Source organism: Gekko japonicus, unplaced genomic scaffold (genome assembly GCF_001447785.1).
Source record: "Gekko japonicus isolate JY-2015 unplaced genomic scaffold, Gekko_japonicus_V1.1 scaffold1703, whole genome shotgun sequence".
NCBI classification, from domain to species: Eukaryota; Metazoa; Chordata; class Lepidosauria; order Squamata; family Gekkonidae; genus Gekko; species Gekko japonicus.
The window spans coordinates 32084-51473 of NW_015169224.1; the positions used below are offsets into that span (position 1 = coordinate 32084).

Below are 19390 nucleotides of genomic sequence, written 5' to 3' on the forward strand. Positions count from 1 at the left end.
TCCGGTAAGAGCAGTGGAAGTGTACGCGTGGGTGGGAGAGAGAGACATCAGGACTCCACTCAAGGGAGGAGATGGTGTGCGATGAATACAGGAGCCTGGAAGTTTCTCGCGGTGCAAGAAGAGCGCACAAGAAACAAAAACGCATGCAAGAAAAAGCAGAAAAGAGAGGGAGGAAAAGACAGACTTCTATTAGAACAGGGCTCATGGTGTTCGTCAACAGCTCTCCTGGTAACCTCCGAGTGCTTTCAGAATTTGGGCGGGACTAGGTGGGCCTTTTGCCCAGCAGGGCTTCTGATTGGCTGCGCAGATTTAAAAGGCATCCTGTTAAAGAGAGCTTCCACTTGAAATGCTGAAGAGGCACCATTATATTTATAAAACCGCACTCTCTGACATTTTGTGATGGGCTCCGCCTCCCATGGCAGCCATTTTGAGACTGTGCCCAGAATTCCAATGAGAAGTATTAGGATAAAAACATAAGAACATAAGAGAAGCCCATGTTGGATCAGGCCAACGGCCCATCCAGTCCGACACTCTGTGTCACACAGTGGCCAGAAATACCAGGGGCCATCAGGAGGTCCAGCAGTGGGGCCAGGACATTAGAAGCCCTCCCACTGTTGACCCCCCCCCAAGCACCAAGAAGACAGAGCATCACTTGCCCCAGAGCCCCTATCAATACCTTGTGGCTAATAGCCACTGATGGACCTCTGCTCCATATGTTTATCTGTAAGAACATAAGAGACGCCAATGTTGGATCAGGCCAACGGCCCATCCAGTCCGACACTCTGTGTCACACAGTGGCCAGAAATACCAGGTGCCATCAGGAGGTCCAGCAGTGGGGCCAGGACATTAGAAGCCCTCCCACTGTTGACCCCCCCCCCAAGCACCAAGAAGACAGAGCATCACTTGCCCCAGAGCCCCTATCAATACCTTGTGGCTAATAGCCACTGATGGACCTCTGCTCCATATGTTTATCTGTAAGAACATAAGAGACGCCAATGTTGGATCAGGCCAACGGCCCATCCAGTCCGACACTCTGTGTCACACAGTGGCCAGAAATACCAGGTGCCATCAGGAGGTCCAGCAGTGGGGCCAGGACATTAGAAGCCCTCCCACTGTTGACCCCCCCCCCAAGCACCAAGAAGACAGAGCATCACTTGCCCCAGAGCCCCTATCAATACCTTGTGGCTAAGCATCACTTGCTCCAGACCGAGAGTTCCTATCTATACCTTGTGGCTAAGAGCCACCGATGGACCTCTGCTCCATATGCTTATCTAATTCCCTTTTGAAGCCGTCCATGCTGTGGCAGTGAATTCCATGTGTTAATCACTCTTTGGGTGAAGAAGAGTGCCCACGAGTTCTTGTATTGTGAGAAAGGGAGAAAAGTACCATACCACAGCATGGATGGCTTCAAAAGGGAATTAGATAAGCATATGGAGCAGAGGTCCATCAGTGGCTATTAGCCACAAGGTATAGATAGGCGCTCTGGGGCAAGTGATGCTCTGTCTTCTTGGTGCTGGGGGGGGGGTCAACAGTGGGAGGGCTTCTAATGTCCTGGCCCCACTGCTGGACCTCCTGATGGCCCCTGGTATTTCTGGCCACTGTGTGACACAGAGTGTTGGACTGGATGGGCCTTTGGCCTGATCCAACATTGGCATCTCTTATGTTCTTATGTTGTTAACATTCGTATGCTACCTTTCCGGCCCATTGGGGCCCGTGAGGCGATGAACAATTGAAAAGATCAAACCAGCAGTGAAAAACCAAAGAGACGATAGGTCAGTAAGGGTACGTCAGACAAAACAGAAAAGTCTTCATTCACTGGCGGAAGATGACAACTGACGGAGACGGACCAATCTCCCTTGTGAGGGGATTCCATAATTTCGGTGCCACTCTGTAGGCCAAACTGAACTCACTGGAGGAAGATATAATAAATAAATGCCATGTACTTTAGCCTGAACTGTACAAAGGGAAGGCCGGAAGCAACAATTAGGAATAAATTTCTCCTCAGTTATGGGGATTTAAGCGGCTGCTGGGTTTGTCTCTCAATTTCTCACCTCGAAGCAGAAACCATAAAGATTTCCCTCAGGATGGCTGGCAGAGCAGATGCGTTAAGGATGAAGGTGTCGCTTTGCCTACTGTGAAGTCTGATCATTTCTGCATGGCTAACAATTATTCACTAATTTTTTGTTGTCACTAATTACCGGCACGAAACAGGGCCCAAGGCAACTCACCTCGCCGTTTAAGAAGCAGTAAAACACAGACACAAAGAAACCCTGGAAAACAAAAGAGGAAATCTCTGTCAGGTTGTGAAGACGTGCACAGGTGATGACGGATGCTCAGGAAAAAGCTGGAACTCTGGGGCAGCATTTAAACACAGAGGCGAACAAGTATCCCCTTTTCCTTTGGACGTCCTTCAGTCCAAATCCTTAGTGCGGCCTTGGCCCACTGATGCCACAGCCTTCAATTCAGGATACATCTTGTATAATCCAGATTTTGTCAACAGAATTATGGCTGTCATCTAATCTAGCCTAGATAGATAGCTATACTTTAAATGCAACTGGGGACGAATCTCTCACATAGGCCTATTTCTTTGTAAACGTGTATGAATTATGACTACACGTTTGCGGATTCCCAGATTCCATTTATATAACACAGCGTGAGGTTATTTACATGCCACTAGGGATGTGCAAGACCCCCCCCCCTGACATTTTCTAGTCCTGTCTTAAAGCTTTCGTCTTTTCTTGAAACATCTCTGAAGTTTTGTTTGAAGGAGCGCCTTCCAGTTTTACATTCGGCAAGATGAAGCGACTGCCGACTGTGCTGAATCCCACTGTGAGAAATGTCGCAACTTCTGCCGAATCGCCTTTGGCCTCCTGCAAATTTGCCGGGGATTTGACTCAAAGGAGAACCTCCCCCAACAGAATCTGAATTTTGCTTCAGAGAAGATGGTGGCAGCAACGTTACCCTAAAACCCTAATGCTTATAAACCACAAGTGCAAATTCTTCTCCGGCCCTGGGGACATAATGCAAACGACTCACAGAGACATTCACACAACTCAATATTTCAGCTCAGTCTTCAAGCCCTGAATCTCTATTCCCAAATGACACAGCTGGCCAGATGGGGAAGGACCTCTAGGGAGGGACCCTGGCTCAGTGGTAGAGCATCTGCTTGGCAGGCAGGAGGTCCCAGGTTCAATCTCCGACATCTCCATTTGAAGGATCAGGCACCTGGTGATGTAAAAGACCTCTGTCTTAGACCCCGGAGAGCTGCTGCCAGTCTTGAGTAGACAATAATACTAATCTTGATGGAGCAAGAGTTTGATTCAGTATAAGGCAGCTTCATTCGTGTGAGCATCACAGTAGGTAACACTGGGACAGACGGACCAATAACTATTGAGATATATGTCTAGATGGTTGAGGTAGCAAGCAGTTACTGGATCTAGATCAGTTTGATCTATGTGTAAGTCTTAGCTGTCATGCTAAGTGATTAAGGCAATTACAGCCAGGTGTTAAACTACCAGGTGTTACTCTTCTAGCATTGTTAGAGTAGGAAATTAGTTTATCCTGTTAGTGATTGGCTGGGGTTAGTATATAAGCTCTCAGCGTGATAAGCTGGGTGGGGGACTTAGTTCTCCCCAACTAAGGCATGTTGTGCTGTAAGACAGTCTGTATATCTCTGTGTAAATATTCACCATTATCTCTAAGTAAACTTTATGCACCTTCATCACCAGTTGGTCTCCAGCTTTTTCTTTACTGCACCCAATAATAACCTGACTCCACTATGGTCTGGGGCCCAAAACCTGTTAACCATCCCGGGCCCCAGGGATGCAAGATTGGCCGCCACAAGGGCCAGGGCCTTTTCGGTAGCGGCCCCTACCTGGTGGAATGAGCTCCCAGGCGAGATCCGGGCCCTGCGGGATTTGATGCAGTTCCGCAGGGCCTGCAAGACGGAGCTCTTCCACCAGGCTTTTGAGTAGGGGCCGCTGCCCCCCCTATTATGTTACCATCTTGGGGGGGGGGATTTGAGGAGGCCCTGAGAAGAACCCTGAGAAGATCTTTGGAATATCGTGATGCTATAGACTGTTTGCCAAGAATTGTTGGAACTGTCCCGCCATCTTGGGTTTTGGAGTTTTAGATACCACCAAGCACTTTATGTGAGATAGGATGGGTTTTTAATTGTATAAAATGTTTTATAATGCAGATATATTGTTATTTTATATTGTGGTTTTATTGCTGCAAGTCTATCTTGCCCTGTAAGCCGCCCTGAGCCCTACGGGGGAGGGCGGGGTATAAATTTGAATAATAAATAAATAAATAAATAAATTTAAGAAGGTTCATAGGATCATAGCTGCACTTCATCACCCTAGCTGTCCTGTGCTTTTCCCACTCTGAATCCCTTCACAGCCAACCCCCTACAGTTTTAAGGGAGGATATGCCGACCCATGGTTCAGATTGGTCTATGACACAACCCCAGAGGGGGATAGGAGAGTTCAAATGGCCAAGAACGAGGTGGGAAGAGTGAGCCTTGTGGTATTATGGAGTGCTGCTGGGCCCACCTGGCTTGGACATGGCTGGTGGTGGAGTGGAGGAGTGGTCATACTGCTGACCACGTACGAGCCCAGCATTCTCCGTGGCACTGCTTGAGTTACTGAGCTTCGGCTCACTCCTGGCCACAAGACGTCCACCAGCACAGTGGTCTGCCAAGAACTCACCGAGGGCCAGATCACTCCTGAAACAGGAGTGCCATGACACTGGACGGGATGCTACCACTCTGCTTACCTAATGGCAGCACCTTCCTCTGGTGCAAGAAGCCACCATCCCATGAAAGAGGCTCTTTTGCTCAGTGGGAGAGTCCCTCACATCAGAAGAAGGCTCCTTCTGCCAGTGGCTGGCACTGCTGAGAAATATGTTCTGACCCACCAGCTCAAAAAAACCCATTTCTTTCCTACCACTCTGCTCACCTAATGGCAGCACCTTCCTCTGGCACAAGAGGCCAACATCCCACGAAAGAGGCTCTTCTGCCAGGTGGGAGAGCCCCTCACATCAGAGGAAGCCTCTCTGTGCCGGTGGCAGGCACTGTCGAGAGGTACAATCCAACCCACCGGCTCAGAAAACCCGTTTCTTTGCTCTTCCTTGATGCCTCCTACCTGAAAAGACTGCAAGAAGGAATTGAAGTAGATGAAAAATATCTGCGAAATATCATCTTCGCCCGGGTTGACAAAGAAGAGCATGTAGGTGATCCCCAGCAGAGGCAGGAGAACTAGCGTCGCCTTGACCGCTTTCCTGCGAAAAAGAGATCAGGCAAGGGGAGTTATTGGGAACAAAAGAAAGAAAAGGGCTGAAAGGCAGGGATGGCTGAAAGGCAGCGAACTGAACATGCCTGACTGGTCTGGCTTGAAGCACTGTAGACCCCCCCGTTGTATGTTCTCTATGCTGCAAAAGAAAAAATTCAAAATACAGCCCGAAGTCTGCACCACGAAAAGCTGGATCTTGTGACTCGAATAAACGATGCAATTTTAGTAACATTGCATCTGCTGCCTTTTTTGGGGGGGGGGGGGGGGGTTTGGGTGTGGGTCACTTCCTATGTTATAGATGAAGCAGCCAATCACAGACAGACAGACAGACAGACAGGTTTTATTCACGATCATTGACCAAAACATAAACCGATGACATTTTGTAACATGGATAAAAGATATCACATTAAAATAGGTGTCCCGCTCCGGAGGTCGCAAGACGTGCAGAACGGGCCCTTGGGACCCCGCAAGACACCTCAGACGTGACTCACCAGACGGGACGCAGCCCGACGGTCCGGAGAGGGAGTTGAGAGCAGGGACCCCATCTCCGGCGAGCGGTGTCAGTCAAGCCCGGAGACAGGACCGGGGTCCGCAGAGCCGCCCCACAGAGGAAAAAAGGGGCAGCGGCTACCTGTCCGATGGGCCAGGAATGGCCGCGGAACAGCAAGCACCGCCGCAGATTGGCGGCGGTGGCACAGCCCAGAGGCCACCAGGACCACCGGCGGCATACCAGCCTTCAATCCGGAGACGCCCCACCGGTGTCCTGATTGATAAAGGAGGGCGTGGCCCAAGCGGGAGGGTGGATGGGCGGTTCTGGGAGCGGGGCGGGGAGATAAAAGGCAGTGTGGAGAAGGGGCCAGGGACGAGGAGTGCGCTGTGGAACTAAGTGGGACGCTGACGAGAGAGACGGAGAGACGGGAGAGAGTGTGGAGGCTACCATGAAATCCGATGATCAAAGGAAGTGAAAGCGGCATGCAGTGCAGAGGGGAATTTCTGTTCCAACGTGGGTTTCGTAAAACAACGGAGGAAAAAGTCAATGCAGAAGCAGCCTGCATGTCTTGGCTTCCCTTTTTGAGCTTTACATGCTCGTATATGAGCCAGGGCACAAAGCATACATACATCTGAGCTTTATGTCATCTCTATGTGATCTGTATTCTCTCCAGACAGATGCCTGTATGCACACAACTTTAGAGCAATGAACAGAGGTGGCGTGAGTGTGACCCCCTCAAACCCTTGATTTACTCATTTATGTTACACAAACAGGACTGCACATCTCATTTTCAGGAAGACATCTTTAAATCTGGCTTGTACATCATTAGCACTTTAATTAAAAGAAAGGTTAGCGTTAAATGGAGAGATCGCTTTCGGTGGAGCCGTTCCAGCAGCGTTATCCGACCGCAACAACTCCCCTTTTCACCGCTGTTAGACGAACGCGAGCCTTTCGCCGGCTGCAAGTGAAATCAAATCGTGAGATCAAATTGACTTCACGTTGGTTAAGGCGAAGCACTGCTCAGAAATACAGGCTTAGCAGGTCAGATTGGATTTGCCGAGCTGAAAGCGGTTTCGCAAATACGTGCAATTGGAGAATGGCGCCCTTTGGATTTTAGGGATGAAATGAAAAGCCGTCAGAACATGAACACTGAAGAAATCAAAGCTCAGGGGATTCCTAGCAGCGCTGTCAAAATAAGCTGGACTCCAGCCCGGGATAGCTGGCGTTCTTTGCCAATTTCTCAAAGCAAATTGGGGACGAGGGTGTGGGGTTGTCAGGAAGGCGGGATCCCTCCCTTCCCGACTTTACAGAGGATGCTGCGGGAGGAGTGCCCAAGTTCTGACGACAGGGAGCCAACGGGGGCCTGCAAGGTTTCCCTGAAGGCCCAGGGATCCTTCCCTACTGCCCATATCGAGGATGTCCTGCCATCAAGGAGGGGGGCAGTGGAAGTTTGCCAGTTGGGCCTCTCGCCAAGGCCCTGACCGGGAAGGAGAGGGATGGGGATGGCACACACTGGGTCCCAAAGCAACCGGCAGCAATCCCTTGGTTAGACTCCTTTAAGGCGTGGGCGACGGGGCACGCAGGTGACCGGCGGACAGTAATAAATGAGAGCCAGGTGGAAGCCAGGGAGGATTGGCTGGACCCGGGAGGAAGGACAAGAGGAGGGAGACTCGGGCTATGGCCTCGTCCACTCGCACTCGTCTACCCATGACAGCCGCCGGTACGGGGCGGTGACGCAACCTCCCCTGAGGCAGTATCTGAGGCGATCCCTGACTGGACTTTACTATTTTTTTAAGCCCCCGGAGGGGATTTTTTATTGCATTTTCTATAAACTACAACAGAAAATAGGGAAGGGGAAACTACCTCTATGGGAGAAAGAAAAGAAACCAAACTAAAAACCCAAGTATAGGAGATCATTACAACTGCTTGTTATCAGTGTTAATCTCAATTGCTTTGATTACATTGAACATAGTCGATCGAATTATATTATTTAGCTTTCAAGCCATTAATTTTAACTGTTTGAAGAAAATCATAAGGGCATCATTAATTGTAACGATATTTTAAGGCGCTATTCAGAGTCCTTCCGCCTTCATTTCGTTTTTATCTTTTCTGATCCTTAATTGATATTCTCGTTTAGGGGCTGCCGCCCCTTTTTCGGAGACAGTCCTCATCGGAAGCTTCAGATTCCATTTCGTCATTAGGTTTGCTGTCTTCTTCTTCCTTGCCGTCCTCACCGGACTCTCCCAGTTGCAATCTCAGGAACTCGCGCGCTTTACCTGACTGGACTTTACTGAGAGGCACCCTGGACTCATCCCAGCACCTGGCTGAACCCACGCCCCATCGAACTCCTGACAGGGGGAGAAGTTCCCTAACATCGATAGAGGTCCACAAAAGCCATAGTCTTTCCCAGCGGCCTCTAATCTCGGCCGGTCCCGATCTCATTGGATCTCAGAAACTAAACAGGGTCGGTACTTGGAAGGGAGCCCACCGAGGAGGGCTCTGCAGGGGAAGACCATGGCCAACTGCCTCTGCTTCTCACTTGCCTGGAAAGCTCTTTGCTGTGGCTGCAAGCACGTAGCCCGGATTTTGTAATTTTTTTTGGGGGGGCTTTAACTAAGTCAAGGGGTACTGAGGTAACAAAATAAAAAAATATATTTTTAAAACACTCACTTTTGCAGCATTCACACTCTGCCTACACAGGGAAGCAAGCCACGCTTGGGGAAAGGGAGGCGGTGGGGAGTCCTCCAGGTGGCCCAGAGAGTCGGGGGACCTGGGGGCTGGATGAGAGTCAGGGGGCCTTGGCAGGAAGTTGGGGGGCCAGGCCCCAAAATGCCCCACTGTAGCTACGGGCCTGTGTGGTTGCCATAAGTCTTGGATGGGAAACCATCCAGGAAGACTCTGTAGAGGAAGGCCATGGCCAACCACCTCTGCTTTTCACTTGCTGCAAAGGCTCCTTGCTGGGGTAGCCATAAGTCTTGGGTGGGAGACCACCCAGGAAGACTGCAGAAGAAGGCAATGACAAACCAGCTCTGCTTCTCATTTGCCTCGAAAGCCCCTTGCCGGGGTCACCACAAGTTTTGGATGGGTGACCACCAAGGAAGATGCCAGAAGAAGGCCTCTGCTTCTCATTTTCCTTGAAAACCCCCTTGCTGGGGTCATTATAAGTCTTAGATGGGAGACCACCAAGGAAGGCTCTGTAGAGGAAGGCGATGGCTAACCCCCCTCTGCTTCTCAGTTTGGTGTAGTGGTAAAGTGCACAGACTCTAATCTGGGAGAACCGGGTTTGATTCCCTGCTCCTCCACTTGCACCTGGGCTGGATGACCTTGGGCAAGCCGTAGTTCTGATAAGAGCTGTCCCTGAAAAAGAGCAGTTTCTGTCAGAGCTCTCTCAGCCCCATCTACCTCACAGGGTGTCTGTTGTGGGGAGGGAAAGGAGTTTGTAAGCCGCTCTGAAACACCTTTGGGTAGTGAAGGGCGGGGTATAAATCTAATATCTTCTTCTTCTTCTCTTCTGCCTATAAACCCCCTTGCTGGGGTCACTGTAAGTCATCTGCAACTAGAATCTATCTTCTGAATGCAAATTAAGGGACAGGCTGGCACTACGCACTGAAGGCAGAAAATGGTTCTGTGATGGAAGGAATGATTTTTTTAGAAAAATGAATACAGGGAGAGAAAACAGTACTCCACATCAGTTGGTTTTAAGAATACACATACCCACCCCCCTACAAACACACTGTTGTAATGCTAGACAGAAATGAACTGTAGAACAGGAGGGAAAGAAAAAGAAGAATGCAAGCAAACATATATGAGGCAACAAGACCATCTGTGTAAGAAAGACTTTATCCCTGACAGAAGTCATCTCCTGAACTGATCCATTACACCACCGCTCTACTCCTTCTGCAAGAAAGCCCTCCTTCGCAAGACTGTTTTGCACAGTTTGGAAAATGACAGAAATTCGGGGGCCTTCCTAATAGCTTCAGGCAGCCCTTTCCACCATATACGAACCACCACAGAGAATGCACATGAATGGGGCAGTTGCCAAATGTTACCTGTTTGCATGGAACCAGCTTTGCTTTTTTAGTGTCTGTGCAGTTAGTGGCCTCTATTTGAGATGGGGCTGCAAGATTAGCGGGCTTCATGGGCAGAAACTGAAGGCACACAGGGGCACCTAAGTAGTAAGTCTCAGTTAAAAAAACTACAACTTTTTTTCCTTTTTACTATATGCTTTTTAAAAATGGGAGGCAGCAGTGGAAGACAGTCATGGGAACCAGTGTTCCCTCTAAGCTGAGTTAGTGTGAGCTAGCTCACAGTTTTTTAGCCTCGGGCTCACACATTTTTGTCCCAGCTCAGGAACGAAGGCTCCAGAGCAAACTAATTCATGCAGTAGCCAAATCGCTCACTCACAAGTTTATTGCCAGTAGCTCACAAAAAAAAGTAAAAAAAAGTGGAATTTTTGCTTACAAGACTCCACGGCTTAAAGGGAGCATTGGTGGGACCTTGCAAAAAAAAAAAAAAAAAAAAAGCAGACAAATCATGTCAGGAAAAACATTATAAATCTTCTGATGCTTCTAATGCAGTAGCTACATATGGGAATACCAAAAACAATTAATTCCCTCCCACTCGGAGACGACAAAGTGCTACATTGCATACGTTTTCCTGTCGCCAAAAGACGACAGAAATGGAATGAAATTGATTGTCTCCAACCCTGAGGGAGCATTTAGTGAATATATAATGGGGGAAATGATCATATTTCCTTTCTCCATCGTGATCTATCTCTTTAGCTTCCAATTTTTACCGCTTTGTTACAGCCCATGGCTAAAACCAGGGGTCATTTCCTGCCGGAGTGCGGCGGAGCGGCGCTCCAGCAGTAAGGAGCCCGGGGCGCCCCCCCGCCACCATTCCTGACCCGCCTGTGCAGGTGGAAGGGCCAGGGAAGGCCTGCAGAACCCCTGCCACTTGGGGGGATTTAAATGCCTTCCCAGATGGGGATGGGAGAGAAAGGCATTCTAAAGATGTCTCGGTTCCCTGCCCAATTTTCTGCAGAGCACCCGGAGAACATCGGGCAGGGAACCCAGGTATGTCTACCTCCCTCCCCTCCTCCAGCCCACCCGCTGTGGCATATGCAAATGAGCTATGCAAATGAGCTCCTGCACCTCTTTCCCCATGAAATGACCCCTGGCTAAAACAAATCAAACTGAATAGATAGGAAACATGAGCCATCGCTGTTTCTCTGCCTCTTGGCATGCTGAGGCATCTTGATTGGGGGAGGGGGTCCCGGTCAGTGGGAGGGGGCTCTAGACAGCAAGTGGGTCCCCCCAGATGGATGCCCCCCAATCCCAACAGCTGATTTATTTTATCCAGGGGTCATTTCCTGCAGGAGCGCACAGGAGCGGAGCTCCGGCAGTAAAGAGCCCAGGGGGCGGGCACATGCAACAAGCCCCACCCCCTGTTCCCAGCAGCCCTCAGTCAGAGCAAGTAGCAGCCAGGTAAGTTGCAGAGCCCCCCCGCCCCCCCGGTCCAAAACAGTCCAGTGGCACCTTTAAGACCAAGTTTTATTCAGGTACAAGCTCTCCCTCCTCTGTGAGGACAAATCTGCACGTTCCCCCTGCCCCCCAATAGCTAGGAATCCAAAACTGTCCAGTGGAGCCTGAGCGGTGGGTGTTGCCTTCTGACACACTTCCGGGGATGTCAGGGGGTGTGGCATATGTAAATAAGTTATGCTAATGAGCTCCTGCACCTCTTTTTCTACAAAATGACCCCTGATGTTATCTATTTATGCTATTTATAGTCTGCCTTCCCCCCCCCCCAAGGGATTTGAGGCAGACTACCCTGCCAGATGCACACCAGGCCCGCCAGATGCAGACTGCAGCACTTGTAGAACTTCACTGCAAATGTGTTATGCTTTTGGACAATAAGATGGAATTCGGCTGGGGGATAAATTAAGGAAATGTTTGACCTCGGGGGGTGGGGCTTTGAGGAACAGAGAAAGCAACGAAGCATATTGCAATGCAGCAAGATGACAGTGGATTCGAAAAGGGGTCTTGGCAACTTGGAAGTCTCTGCTTAATTGTAGGCTCCTTGCTGGGGCACTGGAGAAGGCAGAATTTTGTCTTTGCGCACTGCGTTTCTGGCTCGAGGAAAGCTTGTTTCTTTCGTTCCAAAGCAAGGTTAGCTCTTACCTGTTTCGGTTATGTATGAACATGAAAATTACGAGCTTGTTTTCTTTATATAAGACTAAGGTTAGTATTCCTCTGAGCAGACATTTGCTACCCTGATTTCAGTATTTGGCTGTTGAAGGTGTTCTATGGCCCCGTTCACACGGAGCAGAAGCCACGCTAAATAGACGGAAGAGAGGCGGAGTTACCTGGCACGATCACACGGCAACATCTGGGGAGCGTAGAGCTCCCGTGGTTGAACTGTGGCGAACCGCCGATAAAACGGAGCAAAAAACTAGTACCTCGGAGGTACTAGTTTCCGGAAACTGCGGGGCAAGGGCGGGCGTCTGATCGCGTTTCCGGTGGCACCCGGCGCCCGTCCATGTCCCCTTGCGAAGAAGATTTTTTTTCCCCCAAGTCTCCGTGGTTGCGCATAAGCACTCAACGGAGCATGCGCATTCGTAGTGTACACAAAAAAAGAAACCCAGTTCGCCGCGCCGCGCGCTTCTTCGTTGCGCGCAGGCATGTGTTGTGATCGACGCCTCTCCGTAACCACGGAAGCTCCACGGTACCTCCACAGAACCTCCACAGGAGGTATGATCACTTTACTGCGTGTTAGTTTGCCCCGGGGCAAACAGCCACACTTCTCCCCCGCAGTTTCCTGCGCGTGTGACCGGGGCCACTATTGCACAGGGAGACATCCAGCTATTAAACACCGTGTACATTTCACAAAGAAAACGGGATGGTTTCTACTGTTAAGAACACCAGAAGAGCCTTGCTGGATCAGACAAGTGGTCCATCTAGTCTAGCATCTTGTCTCACATAATTCCTCTGGAGGACCAACCAATGGGCATAGAGGCCAAGGCTTTCTCCTGATAAGAACATCAGATGAGCCCTGCTGGATCAGACCATTGGTTCACCTAGGCCCCGGTCACACGGGAGAATTGGCACAGCCAAAGTGCGGCTTTTTAGAGCCGCACTAAAAGAGACGCACGGCAGTGGGATCAGACAGATCCCCTGAGCCGCTGCGCAGTTGCTCCCCAGCACGATCAGATGCTGGGGGGGGGGAGCCACGGAAGGGAGAGTGAGGCAGCCGGCTGCGCATGCGCGCGCATGCGCAGTTCAGCCGGGAGCCTCGAATGCTGTTGAAGACGGGCGTGCCAGCGACCTACAACCGTGCTTGCTGCAGCGTTTCACATAGGTAGTATTCTTTCCTAGGTTTTTTTTAATGTGCGTTTTCGGGCTGAAGGGACGGAACGGGGACGGGTGCGCGCCGCTTCCCAGATGTTGCGGTGTAATCGCGCCTGTTTGCTGCGCCCCCGATCCGTCTCTCTTGCGGGGCAAAACCTCCCATGTGACTGGGGCCCTAGTCTAGGATCCTGTCTCACACAGCAGCCGAACTGTTCCTCTGGAGGGCCAAAAACAGGGCAGAGAGGCCAAGGCCTTCCCTGATAAGAACATCAAAGAGCCCTGCTGGATCAGACCAGTGGTCCTTCTAGTCCAGCATCCTGTCTCACACAGGGGCCAACCAGTTCCTCTGGAGGGCCAGCAACAGGGCACAGAGGCCGAGGCCTTCCCCTGATAAGAACATCAGAAAAGCCCTGCTGGGTCAGACCAGTGGTACATCCAGTCCAGCATCCTGTCTCACACAGGGGCCAACCAGTTCCTTTGGAAGGCCAACAACAGGGCAGGGAGGCTGAGGCCTTCCCCTGAAAAGAACATCAGAAGAGCCCTGCTGGATCAGACCAGTGAGGGTCCATTTAGTCCAGCATCCTGTCTCACACAGTGGCCAACCAGTTCTTCTGGAGGGCCAACAACAGGGCATAGAGACTGAGGCCTTCCCCTGAAGTTGCCTCCTGGCTCTGGGATTCAGGGGCTTAGTGCCTCCAAATGTGGAGGTTCCCCTCAGTCACCATAGGGAGTAGCCATTGATAGATTTATCCTCCATGTATCTATCTAATCCCCTTTTAAAGCTGTCTATGCCTGGGGCCATCGCTGCCGTGAATCCCACACTTTAATTACTGTCTCCACATTGTAATTATCGTGAATTCCCCATTTTTAATCACTGTTCAACTTACCTGTACTGTATTGTTTCCGAAGTGGTCGATGCTCTCAGTTTTGTCATTAAAATCCTAACTATGTTAAACAGGAATACAAAATTTATCTGAAAAACAGAACCGGGGGGGGGGGGGGGGGGGGGGGAGGGAGAAGAGAAAACAAGATCGATGAGCTGCAAGAGGCGAACACCCAGCCCAATAACCATCCCGCAGAGCGGCTCAATTCAAAATGAGTTTCTTTTTTTTAATACTGCAAGTCACAATACAACCGATGGGAACAAAATGAAATTGAACTCCTTCCTGGAGGATGCCTCCCCTTCTACCCTGCTGAGAGTTTCGGTAGAGAGCAAAAAGGTCAGACGTAGTTAAGACATACTCATTCCACCCTTGAGCAAAGATTTTTTTTTTTTTTTTTAAAAAGCACTGAAGAACAAAAATAGCTATCTGAAATGTGGAATGGCCAGCCGTCGGCTTATGAATCGATTTCATTTGGACTCCGGCAGCCTGTTTTCATATTGTAAGAGACAAAAATGTCTCGTTTTAATAGTGCTTGTATATTGTTTAAGACAGGGGTGTCAAACATGCCGCCCGGGGGCCAGATCAGGCCCGCAGTGGAACTGGCTGTCTTCTGCTTCTTCTTCCAGTTCTGCTGCTGCTGCGTCATCTAGGTTTGCATCTCAGAGATACACACCTGAACAGCATATTCAAAATTGCAGCAGCACAGACATTTTGATGCCGTAATTCAGAGCAAGAGGTGACACTGTGAAATAAAGAAAATATTGCAAGAGTGCTAATGTTTTAAGCATGTTTTTATTTTGAGTAAAAAAAACCCAACCCTTTGTGTTTGTGTCCTTTATAAAGTTTATATCCCCACACTACCTGGCATTAGAAGAAGAAGGAGAGGAAGAGATTGGATTTCTACACCGCCCTTCACTACCCAAAGGTGTCTCAGAGCGGTTTACAAACTCCTTTCCCTTTCCCTCCCCACAACAGACACTCTGTGAGGTAGGTGGGGCTGAGAGAGCTCTGACACAAACTGCTCTTTTTCAAGGACAGCTGTGCCAGAGCTTGTGACTGGCCCAAGGTCACATCAGCAGGTGCAAGTGGAGAAGTGGGGAAACAAACCCGGTTCTCCCAGATTAGAGTCCGCACACTTAACCACTACACCAAACTGGCTATCCCATTACATTTTATGACACACACGGCCCGGCCCAACAAGGTTTCATTATGTTAAATCCGGCCCTCATAACAAAGGAGCTTGACACCCCTGCTCTAAGAGCTAAAGAACCTTTGCCCCCTCCCCCTCCCTCCAATCCCATCTTCTGATAAGGAGAGAACGAGGAACAGACGGGGGCACCCTGAGACACCGCGCCCTGCAGCCGAGGTGGTGGCACAGTTTTTCGAGACCTCTGAATAAGGTAGAATAAGGTACGACGACAGACTTTGCCACACACCAAACTCTTGTCAGGATTCGAAGCCAGGATCATCCTCTTTGGTATCGAGTAAAGCGATCTATGTCCACAGTCACCGTGCTCAGCGTCTGGAACACTTGTCTCGAGGGACTGAGCGCCTCCTTGAGACTACAGAAGGTGGCTGTTATTGATCTGAATCAGGGCTATCAACGCAAGAGGAGCCATGTTGTATCAGGCCAATGGCCCATCCAGTATAACACACTGTGTCACACAGTGGCCCAACCCAGGTGCCTTCAGGAGGTCCACCAGTGGGGCCAGAGCTCCAGAAGCCCTCCCACTGTCGACCCCAAGCACCACGAAGACAGAGCATCATTGCCCCAGACAGAGTGTTCCATCTATACCTTGTGGCTAATAGCCACTCATGGACCTCTGCTTTTAAGAACATAAAAGATGCCATGTTGGATTAGGCCAATGGCCCATCCAGGCCAGCACTTTGTATCACACCGTGGCCAAAACCTCAGTGTCATCAGGAGGTCCGCCAGTGGGACCAGAACTCTAGAAGCCCTCCCTCTTCCCCCCTCAAGCGCCAAGAATACAGAGCATCACTGTTCCAGACAGTATTTCATCTATACATTGTGGCTAACAGCCACTTATGGACCTCTGCTTTAAAGAACATAGAGGATGCCATGGTGGATCAGGCCAATGGCTTGTCCAGACCAACACTCGGTGTCACACAGCGGCCAAAACCCAGGTGCCATCAGGAGACTGGATTGTCAGACTGGATTATTGATTTGAAAGTATACTGATGCGTGTGTATCTCAAACGTGTCCTACTGGCATACTTTGCTCTGCAATGCGCCATACAGAACAATAATAAATGACGATTTTTAAGGGTGCAGTCTGAGAACTGCAGGCTCCTTGTTCTTTGAAGAATAAAATGGCTAGTAAAAGTTTTATTAGGAATTGTATTACATTTATTAATTTGGTAACCAGTGCTCCCTCTAGCGATATTCCTAGCCTGTCTTCTAAGAAACACCTACATGTTTTCTACCCAAAAAGCTTCCAGACTTCAATTGGATGAAGAGAGTTTTGACTCTGGAAAGTGTGTACGTCTTGTTGGTCTCTAAGGTGCAAGGGACTCGAATCCTTCTACTGCAGACGAACAGGGCTACCCACCGGGAACTATTTATTCATAGCTACCTACCTAGGGGTGTGAAGAAAAAAAAAATTCGGCTGATTCGGATTCGGCCGAATCAGGCCGAATCAATTTCGGCCTGCAGTAAGACTCCCGCATGTCAGTTTCGTCAGTACAAGCCGATTCGGGAGCCTTTCGGCCATGGGGGTTACATGGGGAGAGGCTCCCAAAGCTACCCTGAAAAACTGGAGCCTCTCCCTCAAACCCCCTCCCCCCCCAGAGCCACTGACAGCACCGTGGGAAAAAAGTAACTATTTTCCCCACCATAGTGAACAATGGAGGGGATGGGGGCAACCTGTTTGGGGGCCCGTAGAATTGGAACCCCTGGTCCAATGTTCTTGAAACATGGTGGGTATCTTGGGGAGAGGTTCCAGCAGCTACCCTGCACGTTTGGAGCCTCTCTTTCAAACCCTCTCCCCTCCAGCCCCCAGAATATACCCTATGTTTTCACCATTGACTTCAATGGCTCATAGGATATAATGGGACCGAATTGCCACCGAATTTTGGCGGCAATTCGGCGGCAAGCCGATTCAGATCAGAGAATCTGAATCGGCCCGCAGCAGCCCGAAAGGGGCCCGAATGGGCCATTTTCGGGGGTGCATTCGGTATATCCCTACTACCTACGTGTTGTTATTTAAAATAAGAACATAAGAGAAGACAGTGCTGGATCAGGCCAATGGCCCATCTAGTCCAACACTCTGTGTCAAACAGTGGCCAAAAATATGCCATCAAGAGGTCCAAAAGTGGGGCCAGGACACTAGAAACCCTCCCACTGTTGCCCCCCCCCCAGGCACCAAGAATAGAGAGCAGCACTTGCCCCAGACTGAGAGTTCCTATCTATACCATGTGGCTAATAGCCACTGATGGACCTCTGCTCCATACGTTTATCCAGTTCCCTCCTGAAGCCGTCCACGCTTATAGCCGCCACCACCTCCTGTAGCAGTGAATTCCATGTGTTAATCACCCCTTGGGTGAAGAAGGACTTCCTTTTATCTGTTCTAACCTGACTACTCAGCCATTTCACTGAGTGCCCACGAGTTCTTGTATTGTGAGAAAGGGAGAAAGGGACTTCTTTCTCTACCTGCTCAATCCCATGCATAATCTTGCAAACCTCTATCATGTCACCCCTCAGTCGTCATTTCTCCAAGCTAAATAATTTGTAAGGTCATTTTTTGATCACTCGATGTTATTTTATTATCCCCCCCACCAAATATATAAGGTTGTAAACAGTGTTCCCCTCTCAGCTGAGTTAGTGTGAGCTAGCTCACCGTTTTTTAGCCTCCGGCTCACACATTTTTGCCTTCGCTCAGGAAGGGATGGCTCCAGAGCTAACTAATCTATGCAGCAGCCAAATCGCTTACTCCAACTTTAATGCCAGTCGCTCACAAAGTAGAAATTTTGCTCACAAGACTCCACAGCTTAGAGGGAGCATTGGTCTAAGCCTTACTGCAAGACAGAAATATCTGTATCGATTGCTGGAAGGGGCAGGGGCTGGGGGAAGGAAAGACCGATAGGAAACATGAAGAGAAGTGGCAGCTGCCTCTGTTGGACTAAGAGAAATGAGGTCAGAACAATAATGAAATCGTCTCTGCCCTTGGACTGAACACGCAAGTTTTTTCCCTCCTTCTCCTCCTTCTTCCATATGGCGAGGTCTTTTTGCCGATGAGCCATAATTGGCAGAGTACAAGGCTCCGGGAGATGGCGCGAAGGCAATGTGAAGGACTGCACGCGGTTCCCTGACATTTCTGTTCCCGGAGGCACGTCTGTCCCTTCCTGGAGCTCTTTGGAGAGCGCTGAAGAGTTCCAGAAGAAAACGAGAGTGTGATGCAGCAGTGGGGAATGCAGTTATTTCTTGGCTATGGCCCACGGACCTCTGGCGATCCACATGGATGTGAAAGGTCATCTGGTTTGCTGTAGGCACAATTTATACTGTGGGGGTGTCGAACTCATGCGTTAGGAGGGCCGGATCTGATGGCCGATGGAGATATAAACCGTATAAAGGACAGCGGCTGGTAAGCTCCGAGTTGGTGTATCCTCACTGCAAGGCACCCTGGGTGTCAGGCTTCCCCACAGCATCAATGAAGTACACTCTTGCAGAAAGGTTTTACTTTATTGGAAGCTATAGGTGCATGTACAGGATCACTGTTAGGAATGAGGGGGGAAGCAACTAGCATGACAGATTATAGTACATTCAAACAGCTGAGGCCCAATTGCGGGACTTCCCGCGCGCGCCATCGGGCCTGGGAGCAAACGCTTCTAGGCTGCATAACATATCTCCTTCCCACGACCCTCCGTGAGATCACACAAGCAACTATCCAGCAGCAACCACCTGTGGCCTTGAGAGATATAAACGTTCCAGCAGCTAAGCAATTAAGCGCATCAATAGGTCTACATATGAAAACGAAAGTAAGCAAGCGCATACATGGAACGGCCAACAGAGAAGAAATTTGGCAGCTTGCTGACACTGGGGTGGGAGGGGGGTGCAGAGGGAAACCCACATGGGCCGACTGGAGGGCCAGCGGTGCAGCACTGGGCAGACACTCCTACATTGCCTGACTACTGCAGACAAGGTTGTTCCGCCATGCTGAAGGCACAATCAGAGTGGCTCCGCCCACTCCCCCTGCAGCACTCTCCTGTTCCCTCTCTTGTACTAGTTGCTTGCGGGCCCGCATAAGAGCCCTGGATGGGCCGCTTCTTCTTCTTTTTCTAAATAACTTTGTTATTTTAAACAGCAAACCCCACCCCCCACAATCAAAACACTGAACAACTGTGGAACTAGGCATAGTTATAC

At 49.9% G+C, this 19390-nt stretch overlaps 1 protein-coding gene across 1 annotated transcript in view; it reads right to left on the reverse strand.

Annotated features, from left to right (window-relative positions):
• The window catches only part of LOC107114819 (corticotropin-releasing factor receptor 2), a 138529-nt gene that overhangs the window by 19191 nt on the left and 99948 nt on the right, over window positions 1-19390 (reverse strand). Inside the window, exons 8-10 of the mRNA XM_015416413.1 lie at window positions 14015-14100; window positions 5145-5280; window positions 2229-2270 (exon numbers count right to left, since the gene is read on the reverse strand). Of these exons, the coding sequence (XP_015271899.1) occupies window positions 2229-2270; window positions 5145-5280; window positions 14015-14100 (264 nt within the window). The remainder of the gene's footprint in view (window positions 1-2228; window positions 2271-5144; window positions 5281-14014; window positions 14101-19390) is intronic.